Here is a 20,589-nt window from a genome sequence, read left to right as displayed (position 1 = left end):
TGTCTGTACTTGCAAAACCAAAATTACCCTAAAAAAAGAAAAGAGAACATTAAAATGAAAAAGGTAGATACACTACAAAATGTAAAGTTAAGTTGCTGAGTTTGAATGATATCATGCCAAATGCTACAAGACACCTACATGAATTGCTTAACAATTGATGAAATTATTGTTATAGACATAACATAAATAATATATGGTGGGGTACTAGTAACATAATTAATAGCTAGCAAATTATTTAGATGAAGGAGTATCATGAGTTGCAATGCTGGGGTATTTGAAGTTTATGAACATGCATTCCAATAATAATAATCCAATGACCAATCTATTTTGCAATCTTTCAACAGGCTGACTAGGTTACAGAACACTTGTGAATCTCTTTTGACTTTTTCTGGATTTAATTGTGACTATTTTTATGGGACCATTTTTCTACTTTATTTGGGAAGAATTGCCTATACCCATTCTAAAAGCCAAATGTTAGCTTGATTGAATGTAGCTAGACCTCACTAAATTGATTCGTACAGTCGTAACTGATTCAACTAGTTTGTTTTTGAATTTATTGATCTGTTTCTGTTTTTGATCATAACCAAGATTTATCATAACTAATTCAATAATTAATAGAATTTATATTGATTAAGTTATTATAATAATATATTTACTAAACTGAATATGACTAAGGCCTGCTCCGATTTACTGAAAACAACTGAACTAAACAGATTGGAGCTAAACTGAACTGAAAATGAATTGTTTATGAGAGAAGGAAATTAGGAACTGAACTAAATTGAATTGATTGGAGCTGAACTGAAACGAAATTAAGCTGAACAGAACATGCCCTGATTCCAAATAAAGTCGACTGATCCAAATGAGTTAGATGCTAGATGATCCAAATCTAATTTACATCAAATTTACCTCAACATATATCACTTGAATTGCATATTTCATTACCACCTCTTAACTATAGCGCAATGTTGTACTCTTTTAGTTTAGTTAAAACTCATGTCAATGATGCATGATATGCCTCAGGTTGAACAAAGAGGTATGACTTATGAAATTGATTTACAAGCTTGGTGAATATTTCTCTGTTTGTTATATTGATAGATGTGGGAGGAATAACTAGCTCATCTAATCTCACTTTTTGATCAAGCCATGTGCCCTAGTGTCCTACATAGTAGAACAAGTGATTTTTTTTATTAAGCACCCCTACCATGGCAAAGGTGCCACCCTTGTCAATGTGGAGGTGTCGAGTTTTTTTTTTTTATTTTTTTTTTGCATACGGTTTTTACTTGTTATTTTGGGTTATTTTTTCATTAATTATTCAAAAAAAAATTATTTTTTTCGTTAAATTACATAATAAGTTATAAGTCTGTCATAATTTTGTAGCAATTTAATGATATCTATCAACAAATAATGGCTTTGAATACTATGTATGTAATAATATTTACAAATATAAGCAGCTCAATTTATAATTTTAATACGTTCGTGTTAATGTGATGCAAAACAATCTCCCCTCCCTTCTACTTTCTACCACAAGCAAACCATCCCTTTCTTCTCTCAACCGACATCAAACTCTACGAGGGAGGAGACATATATAAATTTAAGCATAGGAGAGGAAAAAGGTACAACACCGGCCTAAGATAGCAAGCTAGAGGACTTGAAGAAAGGAGAGAAAAAGTCTTGGGCGACAAAGAGAAGGTAGAGGTGGTCAAAGTTAGCCCTATCCAAAAAAGGGCAGGGTTTCGGCTGAAATTTAGACCCAAACTTTTATATTTAATTTTTTTTTTCATAATTTAAGCAATCAAATTAAATATTTTTTTTTTGGGTTTTTCTACACAACCTCTAAGGTATCCACTTTTCCAAGCTGTACTCACCTATTTTCAAAATTCCAAGCTATAACCCCAAGGCACCTTTAGTGTGTACGATGTAACCCCACCATTAAGCTGCCGTTAGCTATTGCCGTTAATTTTATATTTCCTCACCACCAAAGCCCAACACTCACGACCCAGCCCTCACCACCCTAACTAACACACCCAGCCACCGCCACACCGAGCAACCACCACACCTAGCAACCGCCACACACCAACAACTGCCACTCACCAACAACCCCATCATCGCATATCGCCTTACCCACAGCAAAGAAAGTGTTCAAATGAATGGAGGAATTTTGTTCGAAAATTTGCAGAAAATTTTAACAAATTAGTTTAGGGCTTTAGTTTCATTAGATTCAAATTGCAAAATTAAGTTGTTAATTGATGTTTTTGTTTTTAAATCAAAGAGTTTGGTTCGAAACAATAGAAAATCCTAATTTTCTTACCCCAATTTAATTTTCATTGTTAATTCATCAATTTTGGTTCAATTAGTTTGAGATTAAATACACAAAACTTGTTTTAATTGTTTTTTCCAATTAAAATTTGCACGAATATGCATTTAATTTTGGTCGTAATTTCTCCAAGAAACGGCGGCGGTGGTGCACACATTAAGTGGCTAGGTGTGGTGGTTTGCTGGTTGCATTTAGTAGGGTGAGTGCGATGGCTTAGATAAAGTCCGGTGGCTAAGGTGGGGTTTGCTGGGTGGTTCGCTGGGTGGGTGGTTGGGTGGGTTTTGAGGAGGGAAGGGTTGATGGTGGGTGGGTTTGCAGGAGGGAGGGGTTTATTTTTATTTTTGTAATAAATTTTTTAATAAAAGTTAACGATGTTAACTTTAGGATTAGTGGTGGGGTATAACTGATTAAAAATTAACAGTTTTGGGATACAACATAGAATTTTCAATTAAAAGGCATGGGTACAACTTGGAAAACCCAACACTTAAGGGGCAAAGCTTAGAAAAATCCTTTTTTATTATAAATTTCAGCCTGATTTGAAAGCCCGCTATTTTTGGCCCAAAATAGCGGCTTTGGGTGCAACTTTTTTTGACTCAAAGCTTCGACCCAAAATAAGGAAAGGAGGAACGGTATGTAACAAGGAGAGGAGATCTAGGTCAGGGATGATAAGGCGGTGAGGGGAGAAGAGGAGAAAGAAAAGGTCTGATGTGGCGGTGGCTATGCAATGAAAGAGGAGATAAAGTAGGTTATGAATAAATTAGAGATTAAGTGGATGGTTTTCAATTAAAACGTGCGTGTTTTACACCACTCTCGACCACGTTGTTGCCTTAGCTACCTCTATACAATAATTATTAACCACGATACTAGCCGCCACTCCATCACAACCAATATCCTCCTTCAAACCTAATGTTGCGTCCTTTGAGATATACCTCACATTGTGAAACATTGTAAAACCATCAAATGTAATACGTCTCACATCACACAACCAATATCTCATAATTTCCACCATGTGCATACATCCCTAGACTTCACAAATTATTTCCATTTTGAATGGCATGACTTAAATCCAAATGTACCCTATATCCAATTATAAATATTGATCTGATACAAAATTAATTAATTGAACTCGAACCAACCTAGATTGAAGATAAATTTAATTAAAATTGATCTATTTATATTTATATAAATGCTAATTAAAATTAGTTTGGAATCAAATCAATCCCATTTGACCAAATTAGTTTGAATTTAACTCAATACAAACGACCTATGTTCTAAATTTAATCAATCACAAAGAATTTGTGAAAATATTTAAAAGTGATGGAGGATGGCCATAAGAATGATAGGGAGGGATACTGTGACAATTTAAGATGATTCCTTATTACCGGTGAAAAAAGAATGAAGGGGACAATGTGAATTGATGAAAAGAGGGAAAGAAAAAGACATTACTCATTAGTCATAGAAAAGGAGGGGGGAAGGGGGAGGAAGTAACCAAGATATAATGCTTTCTCCATTCTTTTGATATTGTAACTTGATTGAAATGGGTTGGACTTCATAAAGCACAATTTAAACTTTAAGGAGTTGTTTGATATAAATATTGAAAGTAGAGTGAAAAGGAAATAAATAAGAGGAAGAAAAGGAATTATTTAACTTCTATCTTTTATTTGTTTGGTTTAATTATGAATGGAATGAAATCACTTACACTTAACTCCCATTATTTATGTTTGAGGAGGATAAGAGCTGTCATCTTAAGTTTTTTAAGAGAGATAATAAACAGGTGGAAACCATTACTGTAATGTTATTTGTTACCCAAACCCTGTAACTAAACACTTGATAATGATAATAGTTAAATTGAATCCGTTTCCAACCCAACAAAACTCTTACCAAGTATGCTCTAATTGTCTATATTATATAATGGTAAAAATAATAAAATTTGATATTGTGAAGCATACATCAAGACAACGAATTTTAAGATTCTAATAACAAGATTTCACATGAGACATAACTATATTCTTTCTTACGTATTATTCACAATACGTAGTTAAATAGAAGTTCTTAACTGATGTCAAAAGTGCAAACATTGTAATATTAAAATCGCGGGAAAAAGTATATATCATCGTAAGCTAACTATGATTTAAGTCATCATTTCTAAACAAATCCCATCTTAAGATTTTCTTTAATGATCCAAATAAAAGAATGTTTAAGCAAAAGCATTAGATTTTAAGATTTCTCATCATTTCTATATTTCTACCACACAAGCTAGCTAGAGCTTATTAGGTCATTTACTATTATATAATACTGGTACTAAATAAAAGATGTTGTATTTTTTACTAATAAATTTAGTTAGGGTAATGGTATTAACATATATACGCATCAAATAAATTAATAAAATGAGGTAAAGTGAGAATTTATGACAAAAATACACACAGACTGGTGCACTGGTTTTGAGTTTGCCCCACCCGCTTTACCGGAATTTAGCTCCGATTACATCTAGATTCAACCCAAGTTGCACACTTGGCTACCTCAGCTCCCTTAAGCGACATCAAGCTACTTATATTTGAGCCAACTCTTGTTGGACTGGTGCACTTGTTGCTTAGTTATTCTCCATCTTTCATTATCAACTTCTAGATAAAAATATTTGAATGCAAATCATAGCATCCAACCGTTGGATTATTAGTCCCTTAGTTCAGTTAATGAAGTTATGATGATACAGCCAAATCTAAATAAACAATAGATAGATTAGGAAAGAATTCTACTTAATTAAGTCATTCAAACCAAAAGAGCCAAAAGTCCAAAACAAAAGCAAAACATTTAAAAAAAATTTAACTTACAAACTCCTCAACAAAGGAATAGGATACTCCTATTTCTTGTACTTATCTTCCTTTGCCAGCCTGTTCAAGTGTTCAACCTTCCAAATATAACATTATTTTACAAACTCCCAAGTAAAATACAATTAACAATCTAATTATAAACAAGATTACACTAATTCAAAACCCAACAAAATATATTACTCCGTAAATTAATAGAAAAATTAAAGAAATTTAAAAAAAAAAAAAAAATCTCATACATAAACAGTGACACAAGGCACAATACACAGAGCCCTAAAGATTCCTGCAATCGTGCACTTTGTCATACGTGTGGCATCCCATCTAATCTAAAACCAACCCCTTTTTTTCATTTTTTTTTTCAATTTAATTTGCTTTTTGTTAAGAGTTAATTAATTTAGTCAAGGTGTGAATGTCCACACTCCAATTTCTTCATTACATTTAATGTAGTAGCCAACCCTAATTGCCACCCTCTAAGGTTATAGCCCACAATGTAATAGTGGTTTTTACTACTATAAATAGCCATGTAATTTCACTTGTATGATACACAAAAAAATATTACCAAGAGTAATACATAAAAGTAGTAATACTTCTCTTATTACCTTCTTCTCTTAATCCTCTAATTTCTATATATTTCATAACACGTTATCAGCACCATCTTCAATCAGGTATACTTATACCGATTATCCAATTTTTACAAAGATTCAATTTCTTTCACAAAATATATTTTGAGGAGTATGCTCTATAATTGCCCATATGGGATCCTCTATACCAGAAACTCATAATATATTTCTCCACAAAATTACTCTACATAATTAGCCATGTTGATAAAAATGAGGATATCAATACATACCTTATTTATGATATTTAGTTTGGTAACTCTCATGCATGGTTATAGAAAGTAATATATAATTACTTTTGCATGTGGAAATATTTGTTGTATGCATGTTAATAAAGTAAATTTCATGGTCACACAAATCATGTTTATACTTACTTACTTGTGCATAATTACTGAAATGAAAAAAAAATGATGCAGCCTTTATATTTATTTAATTTTTAGATTACACACTTTTATGTTTCTTTCAGTTTTCGAACCCTTGACCTCATGAATAGATTAGGGTTCTCGGACCACTACGGCTTACATCCCAGTGTGATACTTATTTACGTTTGTAAATATTAATAGTTTGATTACAATTATTTTACCAGTCTACTAGAACATTGTATGATATTTTTACAGTAGTGTAAAGCTGAAACGGATAATTTACCCCCCTATAAAAGGCGGATTACACCCCCTTATTTCACCATACAAACCTTATCCCCTCCTTAAACTTTACCCAAATTATCTCCTCTTCTTCTTCCTCCATCTACACCGGTCACACACCATGTTCCCCGTCGACAACCGACAACCACCACACCCCTTTACCTTTGAAGAAGATTTAAGGAAATTAAAACTATATTTAGTTTTAATTATGGCCCTAGTAGTTTTATTAATGGCAATGATGATTTTCATCATTTTACATAAGTAGCGCTCGGTTTTTCGACAAAGGGAATTCATGCATGTAATCTCCGTAGTACTTCAAGTTTTTTTTGTCTTAAGTGCATTTTGTTATAATAAATGTTTCTTTTGTCTTATCATTAATGTATGTCATTAATATTATTATTATTATTATTATTATTATTATTATTATTATTATTATTGTTGTTGTTGTCGTTGTCGGTGATGTAGTAATAGTAGTAGTATTTATTGTTATTGTTATTATTATCATTGTTATTGTTATTATTGTTTTTGTCGTTACTAACGTAATTATCATGTTTAATTTTAGCTTAACTTTATGTACATCATAATAATAACCCAAGGGGGAGAAGCAAATATGTTTTAAATGGATTATTATTATGATTACAATTTGATTACTTTAATTATCACTTGCTTAATTGGCTTAATAATAATTACCTATTTGATTGTAGTTAAAATGGGAGACTTGATGAAAAGACAATTTGACGTATTAGACTTGTCCGGACATAATTATCTTGAATGGACAGTTGATGCCCAAATGAATTTGAAGGCTCAGGGATTGGAACATACAATCAAAGAAATTACCATCCCAGGAAACGAAAAAGATGCCCCTGCTCAAGTTAAAGTTCCAACTGATCAAGAGAAAGCAAAAGCTATAGTTCTCTTAAGGCATCATTTACATAACAGTTTGAAAACTGAGTATTTAATGGTGGAAAATCCCAGAGAACTATGGGATAGCCTGAAAGGAAGATATGACCACCATAAAAGGGTACTCCTTCCTTCAGCACAATTTGAGTGGACAAACCTGAGATTTCAGGACTTTAAATCTGTCAGTGATTATAATTCATCACTATATAAAATCGTATCAATATTGAGATATTGTGATCAACCAGTCACTGAAGTGCAAATGATAGAGAAAACACTCTCTACATTCCATGCTAACAACATTGTATTGCAACAGCAATACCGTGAAAGAGGCTTTGCAAAATATTCTGAGCTTATTTCTACATTATTGGTTGCTGAAAAGAATAATGATCTTCTGTTGAAGAATCACAACCTAAGACCAACTGGGTCTCAAGCATTCAATGAAACAAATGCTGTAGAAAGCTCAAATCCACCTGAGACAAATGTTGCTCATAGAGGTGGACGTGGAAAATATAATAACCGTGGCAGAGGTCGTGGAAATTTCCGTGGACGTGGCCGTGGACGTGGTTATGGCCGTGGTAGAGGCCAATTTCCCCCTAGAAACAACACTCAAAGGGGGCATCAACAAGGAAACAAAAATCAAGCCACCACAAAAGGAAAAGACACATGTTATAGATGTGGCATGACTGGACATTGGGGACGTACTTGTCGTACGGCCAAACATCTGGTAGAACTATACCAGGCTTCCATTAAAGGGAAAGAAAAACATGCCGAAACAAATTATGTTAATGAAGAAAATGTCCCTGGAATTAGCCTTGATGTGTCTGATTTCCACATAGACAATGGTGAAGCTGGTGGTGAATTTATCTTTGGAAAGAATAATCATGTTTAGATAATTCATCAATTACTATGATATGTATTATGTTTTCATTATGTACTTTTCTTGTATGTTTTTTTTTCATGTTCAAGTTATGTACTTTTAATTTTTCATCATTAATAAAGTAAGTCCAGTTTAATTATCTTAAACTAATCTTATACTTATTATTTTATGAAGATATGGATCTGCCCGAAGTTGGTTCCAAATTTCAATGCCTTTTGGACAGTGGAACAACACACACTATTCTGAAGGATAGAAAATATTTTTTAAAGTTAAGATTGTTTCAAGCAAATGTTAATACCATTTATGGGTCAGCCAAGCTAATAGAAGGTTCTGGAAAAGCTTGCATAATACTCCCAAATGGAACAAAATTAATCATTAATGACGCTTTATATTCGAGTAAATCTCGAAGAAATCTTATAAGTTTTAAAGATGTGCGTCAAAATGGTTTTCATTTAGAAACAATGATAGTGGATCAAAAGGAATATTTATGCCTCACGGCAGAAAAACATGGCAAGAAACATGTGTATGAGAAATTGCCAGCATATTCTTCAGGGTTATATCATATAGATATACGACCAGTTGAAATAAATTCGATATCTAACCAGAAGTTAGATAATAAGAATCTGCTAAATTTATGGCATGATCGTTTGGGTCATCCTGGTACAGGAATGATGCACAAGATTATAGCAAATTCAGTAGGACATTCAATTAGGAATGTCAAAATCCCTCGATCAGATGAATTAACATGCTCTGCATGTTCACTTGGCAAATTAATAATAAGGCCATCTATGAACAAAATTGCTACTGAATCTCCAACATTTTTAGAGAGGATTCAAGGAGACATTTGTGGACCAATTAATCCTGCATGTGGACCATTCCGATATTTTATGGTATTAATTGATGCCTCAACTCGATGGTCACATGTAAGTCTCTTATCCAGTAGAAATGTTGCTTTTGCAAAACTCCTTGCTCAAATTATTAAACTAAGAGCACAATTTCCAGACCATACAATAAAAAGAATAAGGCTTGACAATGCTGGGGAATTTACATCCCAAACATTTAATGATTATTGTATGTCGATTGGAATTGTTGTAGAACATCCAGTAGCTCATGTTCATACACAAAATGGACTTGCTGAGTCATTAATTAAGAGACTACAATTAATTGCAAGGCCATTATTGATGAGATCAAAATTGCCTTCATCTGCTTGGGGTCATGCCATAATACATGCGGCAACTCTAATTAGATTGAGACCAACTGCTTATCATAAGTTCTCACCACTACAATTAGTTTTTGGTCGAGAACCTAATGTCTCACATCTAAAAATTTTTGGTTGTGCGGTGTATGTTCCTATTGCTCCACCCCAACGAACAAAGATGGGTCCACAAAGAAGGCTGGGAATTTATGTTGGGTTTGAATCACCCTCCATAATTAAATATCTTGAACCAATGACCGGTGATTTATTTACGGCCAGATTTGTCGACTGTCATTTCAATGAGACAGTATTCCCAGCCTTAGGGGGAGAGAAAGTGGACCCACGAAAGAAAGAAATAGAAATCATTTGGAATGCAACACAATTGTCAATGTTTGATCCACGAACAAATATGTGTGAATAAGAAGTTCAGAAAATTGTTCATTTACAAAGCATTGCAAATCAGCTGCCTGATGCATTTATAGATGCAAAGAAAGTGACAAAATCACATATACCAGCTGAAAATGCCCCTGCACGAATTGAAATTCCTTCTGGTGATAAGATCATTGAAAATGAATCTCTAGCACGCCGAAAGCGTGGAAGACCACTTGGTTCAAAAGACTCTAAACCAAGAAAATTAAAAAGACCTGATGAGATCGACAATATTCCCCTTACAGAAGGTCAAGAAAGACAAAGTACAGATAAGAATAGAGAAAAAGATGATAATCCGAAAGGGGATGAACAAGATGACCATAACATCGATAACAATGAAACTTCAATAAACTTTGTTTCTACCAGGAATTATTGGAATAGAAATGATGTTATCGTAAATGAAATATTTGCATATTCCATTGCAATTGAAATGGCATCTGACGAAAATGATAGTGAACCAAGAACAGTGGAAGAATGTCGTTGCAGGCATGATTGGCCAAAATGGAAAGAGGCAATGCAGACAGAGTTAAAGTCACTCGAAAAACGAGAAGTGTTTGGAAAAATAACCCTTACACCAGAAGGTGTAAAACCAGTTGGATACAAGTGGGTATTTGTGAGAAAACGAAATGAGAAAAATGAAATTGTTAGATACAAGACAAGACTTGTAGCCCAAGGTTTTTCTCAAATTCCAGGGATTGATTATGAGGAGACATATTCTCCCGTAGTTGATGCAACTACGTTAAGATTTCTGGTAAGCTTGACAGTCTCAGAAGGACTAAAGATGCGATTAATGGATGTAGTAACCGCATATTTATATGGGTCACTCGATACAGATATTTATATGAAAGTCCCAGATGGACTAAAATTACCAGTAAACCACAAGCCTAGACATTTACTTTCCATAAAATTAAAAAGGTCACTTTATGGATTAAAACAGTCTGGGAGGATGTGGTATAATCGTCTTAGTGAATACCTTATGAAAGAAGGGTTCAAGAATAATCAAATCAGTCCTTGTGTTTTCATTAAGAGATCACAATCAGGGTTTGCAATTGTTGCAGTTTATGTTGATGACTTGAATATCATTGGAACCCCAAATGAACTTGAAATAACTGCAAAATACTTGATGAAAGAATTTGAGATGAAAGACCTTGGACAAACTAAATTTTGCCTTGGATTGCAAATTGAGCACTTAAATAATGGTATTTTCGTCCATCAGTCTAACTACACCGAAAGAGTGTTAAAACGTTTTTTCATGGACAAAGCGACCCCAACAAACACCCCGATGATTGTTCGGTCTTTGACTATGAAATATGATCCATTTAGACCTCGAGAGGAAAACGAGGATGTCCTTGGTCCTGAAGTACCATATCTAAGTGCAATTGGGGCTCTAATGTATCTAGCTAACAATACTAGACCAGACATAGCTTTTTCTGTGAATTTGTTAGCCAGGTTTAGCAACGCACCAACGAAGAGACACTGGAAAGGAGTAAGACACTGACTACGATATCTACGAGGAACAAAAGATCTTGGTTTGTTTTATCAATCAAGGCAAGATGCCACCCTCATCGGATATGCAGATGCTGGATATCTATCAGACCCACAAAACGCCAAGTCACAAACTGGATATTTGTTCACCTATGGTGGAACTGCAATTTCTTGGAAATCAACAAAGCAAACCTTAACTGCGACATCATCAAATCATGCTGAGTTGATTGCCCTTTATGAAGCAGGACGTGAGTGTGTATGGCTAAGGTCAATGATCGGCAATATCCAAGAAGAATGTGGGATGAAAGAAGTAACTAAAAGTCCAACCATCATTTACGAAGACAATACTGCATGTATCGCACAAGTAACTGAAGGATATATTAAAGGTGATAGGACTAAACATATATCCCCAAAACTGTTCTTTACACACGATTTGCAGAAGGAAGAGAAGATAAATGTCCAACAGATCCAATCATCTGATAATCTTGCAGACTTGTTTACTAAGTCCCTACCTTCGAAGAGTGTTGAGCGGTTGGTCCACAAGATTGGGATGCGTTGTCTTCATAAATTATGTTAAAATCAGGGGGAGCATTATATGCACTGCACTCTTTTTCCCTTCGATCAGGTTTTTATCCCAATGGGTTTTTCCTGACAAGGTTTTTAATGAGGCAGTACACTAAAGCATATAGTAATATATTGTTGTACTCTTTTCCCTTAGCTATGGCTTTTATCCTAAAGGGTTTTACCTAGCAAGGTTTTAACGAGGCAACATATACCCTATTCTGTATGGACATTCAAGGGGGAGTGTTAAGAGTTAATTAATTTAGTCAAGGTGTGAATGTCCACACTCCAATTTCTTCATTACATTTAATGTAGTAGCCAACCCTAATTGCCACCCTCTAAGGTTATAGCCCACAATGTAATAGTGGTTTTTACTACTATAAATAGCCATGTAATTTCACTTGTATGATACACAAAAAAATATTACCAAGAGTAATACATAAAAGTAGTAATACTTCTCTTATTACCTTCTTCTCTTAATCCTCTAATTTCTATATATTTCATAACACTTTTTTAATTTATTAAAATTAATTTTTGAAAAATCCATAAAAAAAATGTCTTTTCCTGTCAAATACTGACTGCCATGAAAGTAAGAGAGAGAAAGTATGTTGTTTTATAGAGAGAGAAAGGTGGGGCCCACAAATGAATTTGTTTGGGTTATAATGGAGGGTGGCATCACTCACATGGGGGGTGGGAGGCGTTGGCGGATGGGTCTCACCATCAAACCCACAAGAGACGGGTCCCTTTTTTTTAAAAAGTATATAAAAATTAAAAAAAGAAATTAAATTGAAATAAATATAAATAAGAGTGACCCCACATGTACTGTCAGCTCCCCCATGTGACTCTTCTCTGTTGTGAAACTCTCCTTCTTGGCCTCGGCTTTGGCCCCTACCCTCTCTTTCTCAACACATTATTTTCCATTTATAATGATTTGTGTGTATATACTTTCATTGTCACCTCCATATGCCTACATTACGTATCATAATTCAAATAGTTAGAGCTTCTCTCTTGATTCAAGTGATCCTAGTATTGATTTTCATTATTCACCCTTTGCGGCGTTCTAATTATAAACAGAAAAAATAAAATACTATTCGTGATTAGCCAGCATGTTATTCTCCCTGTTTCAACTTGAAATACAGAGTACATTTTTGTTAAATGGATCTTTATCACACTATTGAATGAATCTAACAAAAAGTGTTGACCTAGTAACAAGAAAAAAATCTTTCAATCTTAAGATTCAATTCCACTAGAGATGGGCATGGGCCGGGCCGGGCCGCGGACGGCACGGGCCTATCACGAAAATGGTATGGCACGGCACGAGCACAAGCACGCCAGCGGCACGACACGACACGATCACCGAAGAGTGAGCCGTGAACGATTTCGAAAATTCGGTACGGGCACGGCACGAACCCGCGGGTGGCACAGTACTTTGGCCCACGATCATGGCCTGCCAGCACGACACATGGCCATGTCATACGACACGCCAGGCACGGCACGACCCGTGCAAAACGACTACTCATTCGCTGCTTCAAATAAATTAATAATAAAAATAACATAAATAATAAAGAGCTATAATAATAAAAAGAACAATAATAACATTATAATAATAAAATAACATACACATAAATTAATAAAATTATTTAAATAGTGTATTCATTTTAAAATTTGTTCAAAAAAAATATATATTTTTTTAAATAAAAATAAACATGGGCGGCACGATGACCGGCCCGACACGGCACGCTAGGAATGTGGGCCGTAACGTGCCGTGGGTTGGGGTGTGCGAAATGGTTGCCCGGCACGGCACGGCCCGCCAAAATGCAGGCACGGCACGAGTCACCACTAGGCACGGCCCACGATAGCCCGACACGGCATGACGCCCACCTCTAAATCCCACTAGGAGCATTTTAAGATTGAAAATCCCTCTCTTCCACTCTTTATAGTGTCTAGGCTTCTAAACCAGACTAAGTTATCTTGTGAAAGAATAGAGAGTAGACTGATAGGATAATCAAAGTAATTTCTTTGTCTGTGTGCTTGTACATAGAAAATTGTCTGTTTCTATCTATCTTTCGTAATGTTTTAATACAACTCTTAATATAGAATAACAAGACAATTTTAGAGGGACGGAGAAAGTGGTTAGAAGTGTATACCTCAAACTATAATATAGGTCATTTGTCCAAGCAATAAATAGGCTAAGATACTAATCTAATATGAAAGTGAGTTATGAGAGAGTGGTGGGGGAGTAATAGGGGAAAAAAAGACAAATTTGGATTTGTGTAATTGAGGAAATGAAGCTGCAACAAGGAGACAAATTGTCCTATTTCAAGAGGCAACAAATTATATAAATAAATATACATATATATGTATATAAAAAGCATTAATTCATAGCTGGATTGCACTTAAATAGAGACTTGTCCCATTATAAATTCCCTTTTTCTATTTCTTTCATCATTTTTTTTAAGAGAAAGTCTACAGAAGTATACAATAACATCAATTTAACTAATTAAATAAAACCCTAAAAAAAATTACATACTTCTATTTTTATACTTGATAATCTGAGTTCTTCAATCTTTAGATTTTGCTTCACACCTTCCCATTGATATAACCTTCCAATTTCCTCCAATTCTTCTGTTGTTAAATTGCTATTTGCTCTGACTTTGTTCTGCTTGGCTGTACAAAATAAGGACCTTTTTTTTTTCCTAATAATTTATATTTAAAAAAAAAAAAAAAAAAAAGACTAAAAAAACCTATATTTTTTAAGGGCTTGTTTGTCTCTCTTTTTCTTTTTTTTTTTTACCCAAAAAAATAGCCCATAAATAGAGAATAAAAGGAAGGGTTAAAAAAGGAAGGGGAAGGTTGAAAATTACAGTGCTGAGTTACTGCTACCAATTATTACTATTATTAGTACTACACACTAATCATTCACTTTCTTTTTTTTACCTTTGGGTTGTATTACTGTGGACCCCACACTCCAAAACTTCCAACTACAGAATCAGAGATTTTTTGGGGGAGAAATAGTAGTACAACAAACAAACAGGGCATAAATAAACTGACCCCACTTCTTTTCTTTTCTTTCTCTCTTTCTAACTGCCTTTTATCTTATGTATTGTATGGTAATTATGGTACTACCACTTCTACTAACACAACTACTAGGAACTTTGGTACACTATTCGGTGGTGATGATGGTGGTGGAAGTTTTCGAATGATGACGGTGGTGGCGATGGCAGTGGCAAAGCTTTTTTTTTTATTTTCGGTTTTATTTTTATGTTATGTTCCTCAAACAAGAACACCTTGGATGACTGGTATACAGAATGGTTTGTAACACAATTCTTTCTCAATCGTTCCTGTAAAATAACAAAAGCAAAAAAAAAAACACCAAAAGAACAAAACATAAACAAATTTTTCGTGTTGTAGTGATGTAACAAGGAAATAATTCTATTAGATTTAGTGATAACGACGTACCTTGAATAATGATTAATAACGCCAAAACCTCGCCTTTTAGCCGCTACCTACATACCAATAGCGCCATGACCAGGGGAAAATCTGCACCAAAAGTCCAACACTAAGTTTGCTAGTAATCAAGGAGTAGTAAAACTAGTAATAGATGCATGTACCGATTTAGTCTTGGAGAGTATCAAAAGCATTCAAATTATTTTGGGTTGATAGATTTAGCATAATTTTAGGCCTTTTTCCAATCTAGTGCTACCTGCTTTCAAATTGGTGGAGCCCTTCCCCCATGATTAATAAAAAAGCCCAAGTTTTTTTTCCTAAAAATTAAAAAAAAATTATGTGTCCAATGATTTTCTTCATGGAGAATAACTTTATATCAAGGTCCATCCCCTCATTATATCAGTAGCATAGATCACAAAGAATAATTGTTTTCAAATGGAGGAAAAAAACACTTTGCATCAAGTATACCTAGGCAATTGGAAGTAGCATGATGACTTGAAATCCAATGCGGTTGTGGCGGGATGGAAAGAGGAAGCCTTGGCGTTACCATTAGCAGAAGCTGCACCTAGGTTAGATAGCATCTCCACCTCGCTCCCGCTACCAACATTGTTACCCGCAAAGGTATTCAAGTACTGGCTCGCTCCTTTCCTAGGGGAAGCGAAAGGGCTATCAGGGAGATTATGCTCCAAGCTACATTTATGAACACAAAAAAAAGGAACAAAAAGGCATAAGCATTTTTCTTGTTTGAAAATTGATCCGTACTTTTATGAACTTTGGTCCTAAAAGTTTGCAACAATTTCAGTCTCCTGGCTTACTACTAGCTTAGTTGGGTAATTATCGTAAGCAATCTCTAAACAAATGCATTGCCTAGAAATTTCCATTATTTCAGATGGATTATTGCTGATCCAAATCCTATGGTTCTCAAAAATGCGATTTGATATCTAAAACGGGTAACTTTCAAGCCAATAATGAATCAGTTATGTATAAGGAGGTAAAAATAGTCACCTTTCGGGTAAATGGATAATGTTATCTTCATGACATGGATTGTCATTGCCATTGCAGTTGTTGCTATTATCCTCCCCACCAACAGAACCTTCCTTTTCTCTGTCAGTTACCTCATTTATAGCCTGTTGCAATGCTTGTTTGGCGTCATTAAGTGGGGGGCTACCACAGTTTTCTGGGGCAGAAAAAAATGCAATCCGTTCAATACAACTTAACAAATTTACTACAAATAAATGCTGCTGTTCAACAACTGAGCAATTTGGCACTGAATTTCCTGGACTGAATTTAATGTTAAAAGATTAATGAAGGGAGCTAGTGTATACCATCTGAAGCATCTGGACTACTGTGGTCGGAGCTAAGGAGAGATTGATTGAATATGCTGTTAGGAGATTGAGTCGGAGAATGGATCGGTGGAGCACCGGTGGAGAGCGAACGGTGGTGATGGTTTCGCTTGACATCAAGGAGCTGCAAACCCATCAATCTACGGTTTTGCAGCTCCAAAGCTTGCTGTAAATCAGCTTGCTCCTCTAGCTTCCTCCTCCACAATATGTATTGTTGTGTATCATACATCATTTTTGCACCTAAAATTCAATTTGAAGTTAAATAATGTTTAAAATAAGTGCAATAATACAAGTTCCAACATGAACAGAATAAAAAGATTATCTTTTTTTTTTTTTTTGGGCATCTTTCTTACCAAGTGGAAGATCAAAAGGGTCCCTAGAATCAAGGGCAGTGGGAGAATTACAAGATGAGAACTCTCCCCTTTCCATCTGCTGTTGTTGTTGCTTCCTGGAAGAAATACCAGTAAATCTAAGCAAACTATATTCGTGAAATTATCAAAAGATAAAGTTTTAATCAAAATTCGACGAAAATTTACCTGAACTTATCAGGCACTTTGCCCTTCTCCTTATAAGGTTTGACTAAAACTCGAGCATCGCAAACGAAATGAGGATTGCCCTTAGCCAGTATGATCTTAACAGTCTCAGGATAAACGAAGGTCACAAATCCAAACATACGCTTCTGCTGATATGGTATTCTCACATCTTGAACTGGCCCATAAATGCTACAAGAATCACACCAATCAATTAAAATCAAAATGATTTTTTTTACTATTTTTGGGTAAATCATTAATTTGTGAATACAAGGCAGCAAACAAGGAAATTAAACAACATAATCATCAAATTGCATGATAATTTAATAATAATTTATAAGACATCATCAGTATCATCATCATCATCATAATCAATTATAGTCAATGGTAACAACACATACCTGAAATAGCTGGAAACATCCTCTTCCCTAAATGTGCTATCAGCTGGAAAAGTCAAGTAGATCTGCCTCGAAGCCGGGCTCGAATCACCCCGGCCACTATCGAGCCCTCTAGGAGATCGACTAAACTTGTGCAAATCATCCCCCATCATCAAGGCCGCCGCGGCTGCAGCAGCAGCTCTACAATCAAAAGATAATCAAATAGTCAGTACATTAAACTAACTTTACCAATCCAATCTAACAAAAAAAAAAAAAAAAAAGCTGCTACTAATGATTATTAGTACCATTTATAGAAATTTTACCTTGGAGAATCATTTTGCTGTTGCTGAGCAAATAAGCTTAATCCCTTGCTCATTGAGTAAGGAAAAGAAGCTGGTGCAGAAGTTGGAGATGAAGCTGAAGCTGAAGCAATGGCAGCAGCTATGAGCTTCTGCTGTTGCATGGACATGGACTTAGATCTGAGCAGCTCATGGCAATGTTCCATCATTTCTAGCTTACTCGGCGAACCCACCAAAGCCGCGGCTGCATCCGAGTCACTCATTATGCCACCACCATGAACAAATCTACAGCTAGAACCATTCTTGCAGAAGCCTCTAGCATAGTAGAGACAAGGCTTCCACCCTAACCCGGAAGCCGGGTCATCCATCAATGATGCCAAGTTAATATCACTAACTGAGCAACTCCGCCTGTGGGGGAGTCCTCCACTGCCTCCACCCCAGGCGGAGGATGCGGAGTTGGCGACTCCGTGATGACCGAAGTCGCCAACTCCGCCACCCATCTCGAGTTCGGCCTGTGAGAAATACAGGTCGGTACTCTTAGACCGGAGAGTAGGAGAATTATCATTCAAAAACGACAACTGCTCCTGGAGCTGGAACTCATCCATCAACTCACCACTACCCCTCCCAACACCACCCCCACTACTCCGACTAACATAGAAAGGTGGGGTAGAAGGGTTCAAGGTAGACGGATTCGACGTAGTATTAGCGCTGCTAGAACTCATACAAGCAAAGCTATTCCCAGAATTTGACATAGGGCTAATCAACTCATCTTGGTTACGACTAAAATCAGCAAAAACAGAACCACCCCACGAAGGCGAAGAAGCAGAAGAAGGACTACTCAGTGTAGGTAAGGTAAGAGAAGTAGGAACCTTAATACCATTAGGCAGAAATCTAGAAGAAGATGAGGAATTTGTGGAATTCTGCCTACTAGAAAAGTTATTACTACTACCATTATTAATATTGTTGTTGTTATTGTTGTTTGCATTAGAAGACGGAGTAGTAGAGGGCGAATTTGAAGAAGAAATACCCAACTCTTGCCTAGCCTTGAGTACTACTGAGTGAAGTAGATTCTCCGGTCCAAACGCTAATCGTATCATTTCCTTCTCACCATGATCTTGAATTAGTAAAAGACCCATAATCTTCGAAGCATTTTCCGGATCCAAACTTTGTACTCTTGAAAACACTACCTTTGTTGCTTCATATGGATCCATTTCTTATCTTTTCTTTCTTTCTCTTCTCTAAGTTTCCAAATTCTTCCACAAAAGAAATAAATCACCAAATCTTAATTATTGGAGCAATTAACTTTTTTGTTCCTGCAAAATAAAATAAAAAATTAAAAAAGGAGGAAAAAAAGGAGTGTGAGTGAGATAATGGAAAGTCAAGCCCAAAGTGTACACAAAAAAAAAAAAAAAAAAAAAAAAAAATGTATCCTCGTGGGGGTTGAATAAAAAGAAGAGAGAGAATTTTTTTTTTTTTTGACAAAAGCATTATCATAGTGACAGAAAAAAGTTATTGCAGAACAGCTCCCATGCATTTGCTGCTACTTTAATCAAATTTTATGTAATTTGTTAATTCATAAATGAAAAACATAATAAGAAGTGAAAACCTTACCAGTTATAATAACTCCATGAAGTTTGAACAATAACTAGTCATATAATCATACAAATCGATAATCTTTGGTTCTAATATATACCACCAACATAACATCTATACAAGCTTTGCGAAAACATCGCCTTGTTGTTGCTGTAGTTGATTCGACTCGAACATTATGCCAGCTTCAAAACCCATCAAAATTAACACTCAATAATTTCGGGGTTTTTTTTTTTTTTTTTTTTTAGAGAGAGAGTATGTTTATTTTTGTTACTAATGTTTTGAGGAGAGCTCTCACTCTCAACTTCTCTCAAGAGATGATTGTTTTTAGTTGAGTGTTTTTTCTCTCTCTAAAACAAAGGAAAGTAAACTAGTAAAGTGTTTTTCTCTCTCTAAAAAAATGTAAAATGTAAAAGAAAGTAGTCAAGTTGAGTAGTGAGAGTTGGGGTTATAATTGAAGGGAGAGTGAGAAGAAGACAGCGGATTCAGATCTGGTTCATATAAGCAGCACGTTCTCTCTCTCCTCTTTTCTTCGTTATTTTCTCTCTCTAACCCCTTTTTATCTTCTTCTTTTCGGCCTATTTGCTCTCCTAACGTTCATATTAACTTATTCTTATTTTGTTTTATTGATTCATTAATTAATTCTTAAGTATTTATGTGATTATATAAACTTCATAATTAATTCATAGTGTTACGATAAACTAAAAAATTCATGCAAGGGAGTGTTTTTTGTCATCTTATCTCAATGTATATCAAAGATGTTTAGACATTGTGTCATGAATCTCATGATATTATTTTATTAAAAAGAGGCTAAATTCTACTCCCTCCATTTCTTTGTTTTGTGCCATTGTTATTTTTAGAGTCAAATTTTAAAAACTTTGACCATAAATTACCGTAAATCTAAAAAAGATAATAGAGTTATGAGTGATTTGTTAGATTCGTCTCTTGTGTATTTTATTAATATTATGTTTTTATAATTTTACGTGTATGGACATAAAGATATTGATGTTTTATTATGCGTGCTGGAGTAAAAAAAAATAGGGATAGGAGAAGTAACACATTTCACATGTTGAAGGAAAACTCGTTGCTAAAAATATATAACACTTTAAATGATTAACCTTGTTTAGCAAGCACCTTAGATAAAATTTAAGGCAATAAC

The 20,589-nt window shown here is 34.9% G+C and overlaps 1 protein-coding gene across 3 annotated transcripts; it reads right to left on the bottom strand.

Moving 5' to 3' along the window:
- Window positions 1-14,260: 14,260 nt before the first annotated feature.
- On the bottom strand, window positions 14,261-19,972 carry LOC145586191 (zinc finger CCCH domain-containing protein 53-like). Of its 3 annotated transcripts, none has more exons than XM_081642960.1 (10): window positions 19,452-19,971; window positions 17,865-19,153; window positions 17,566-17,742; window positions 17,171-17,356; window positions 16,988-17,082; window positions 16,617-16,874; window positions 16,297-16,468; window positions 15,760-15,939; window positions 15,304-15,384; window positions 14,261-15,185 (listed from the first exon to the last, which is right to left on the bottom strand). In XM_081642960.1, exons 2-9 carry the CDS (start codon window positions 19,049-19,051, stop codon window positions 15,351-15,353), a joined length of 2,289 nt encoding a protein of 762 aa, XP_081499086.1. In that variant the 5' UTR covers window positions 19,052-19,153; window positions 19,452-19,971; the 3' UTR covers window positions 14,261-15,185; window positions 15,304-15,350. The 3 variants fall into 3 exon arrangements, with proteins under 3 accessions (XP_081499086.1, XP_081499085.1, XP_081499087.1); XM_081642959.1 differs by having other exon boundaries at window positions 15,760-15,981; window positions 19,452-19,967; XM_081642961.1 differs by lacking the exon at window positions 15,760-15,939 and having other exon boundaries at window positions 19,452-19,972.
- Window positions 19,973-20,589: the final 617 nt, after the last annotated feature.

Source organism: Chenopodium album, chromosome 16, assembly GCF_948465745.1.
Source record: "Chenopodium album chromosome 16, dcCheAlbu1.1, whole genome shotgun sequence".
Classification (NCBI taxonomy): domain Eukaryota; kingdom Viridiplantae; phylum Streptophyta; class Magnoliopsida; order Caryophyllales; family Amaranthaceae; genus Chenopodium; species Chenopodium album.
Note: the sequence above shows the minus strand (reverse complement) of the source record. Positions and strands in the feature narration are given on the sequence as shown.

Excerpts from the sequence above, each read along its gene's own strand:
- LOC145586191 (XM_081642959.1), bottom strand. The coding sequence starts at position 19,051 with ATGGATCCATATGAAGCAACAAAGGTAGTGTTTTCAAGAGTACAAAGT. Across the intron at positions 17,743-17,864 it reads CAGCAAAATGATTCTCCAAG|AGCTGCTGCTGCAGCCGCGG; the intron begins GTAAAATTTCTA and ends TTTTGATTGTAG. Across the intron at positions 16,469-16,616 it reads TAGTCCAGATGCTTCAGATG|AAAACTGTGGTAGCCCCCCA; the intron begins GTATACACTAGC and ends TTTCTGCCCCAG.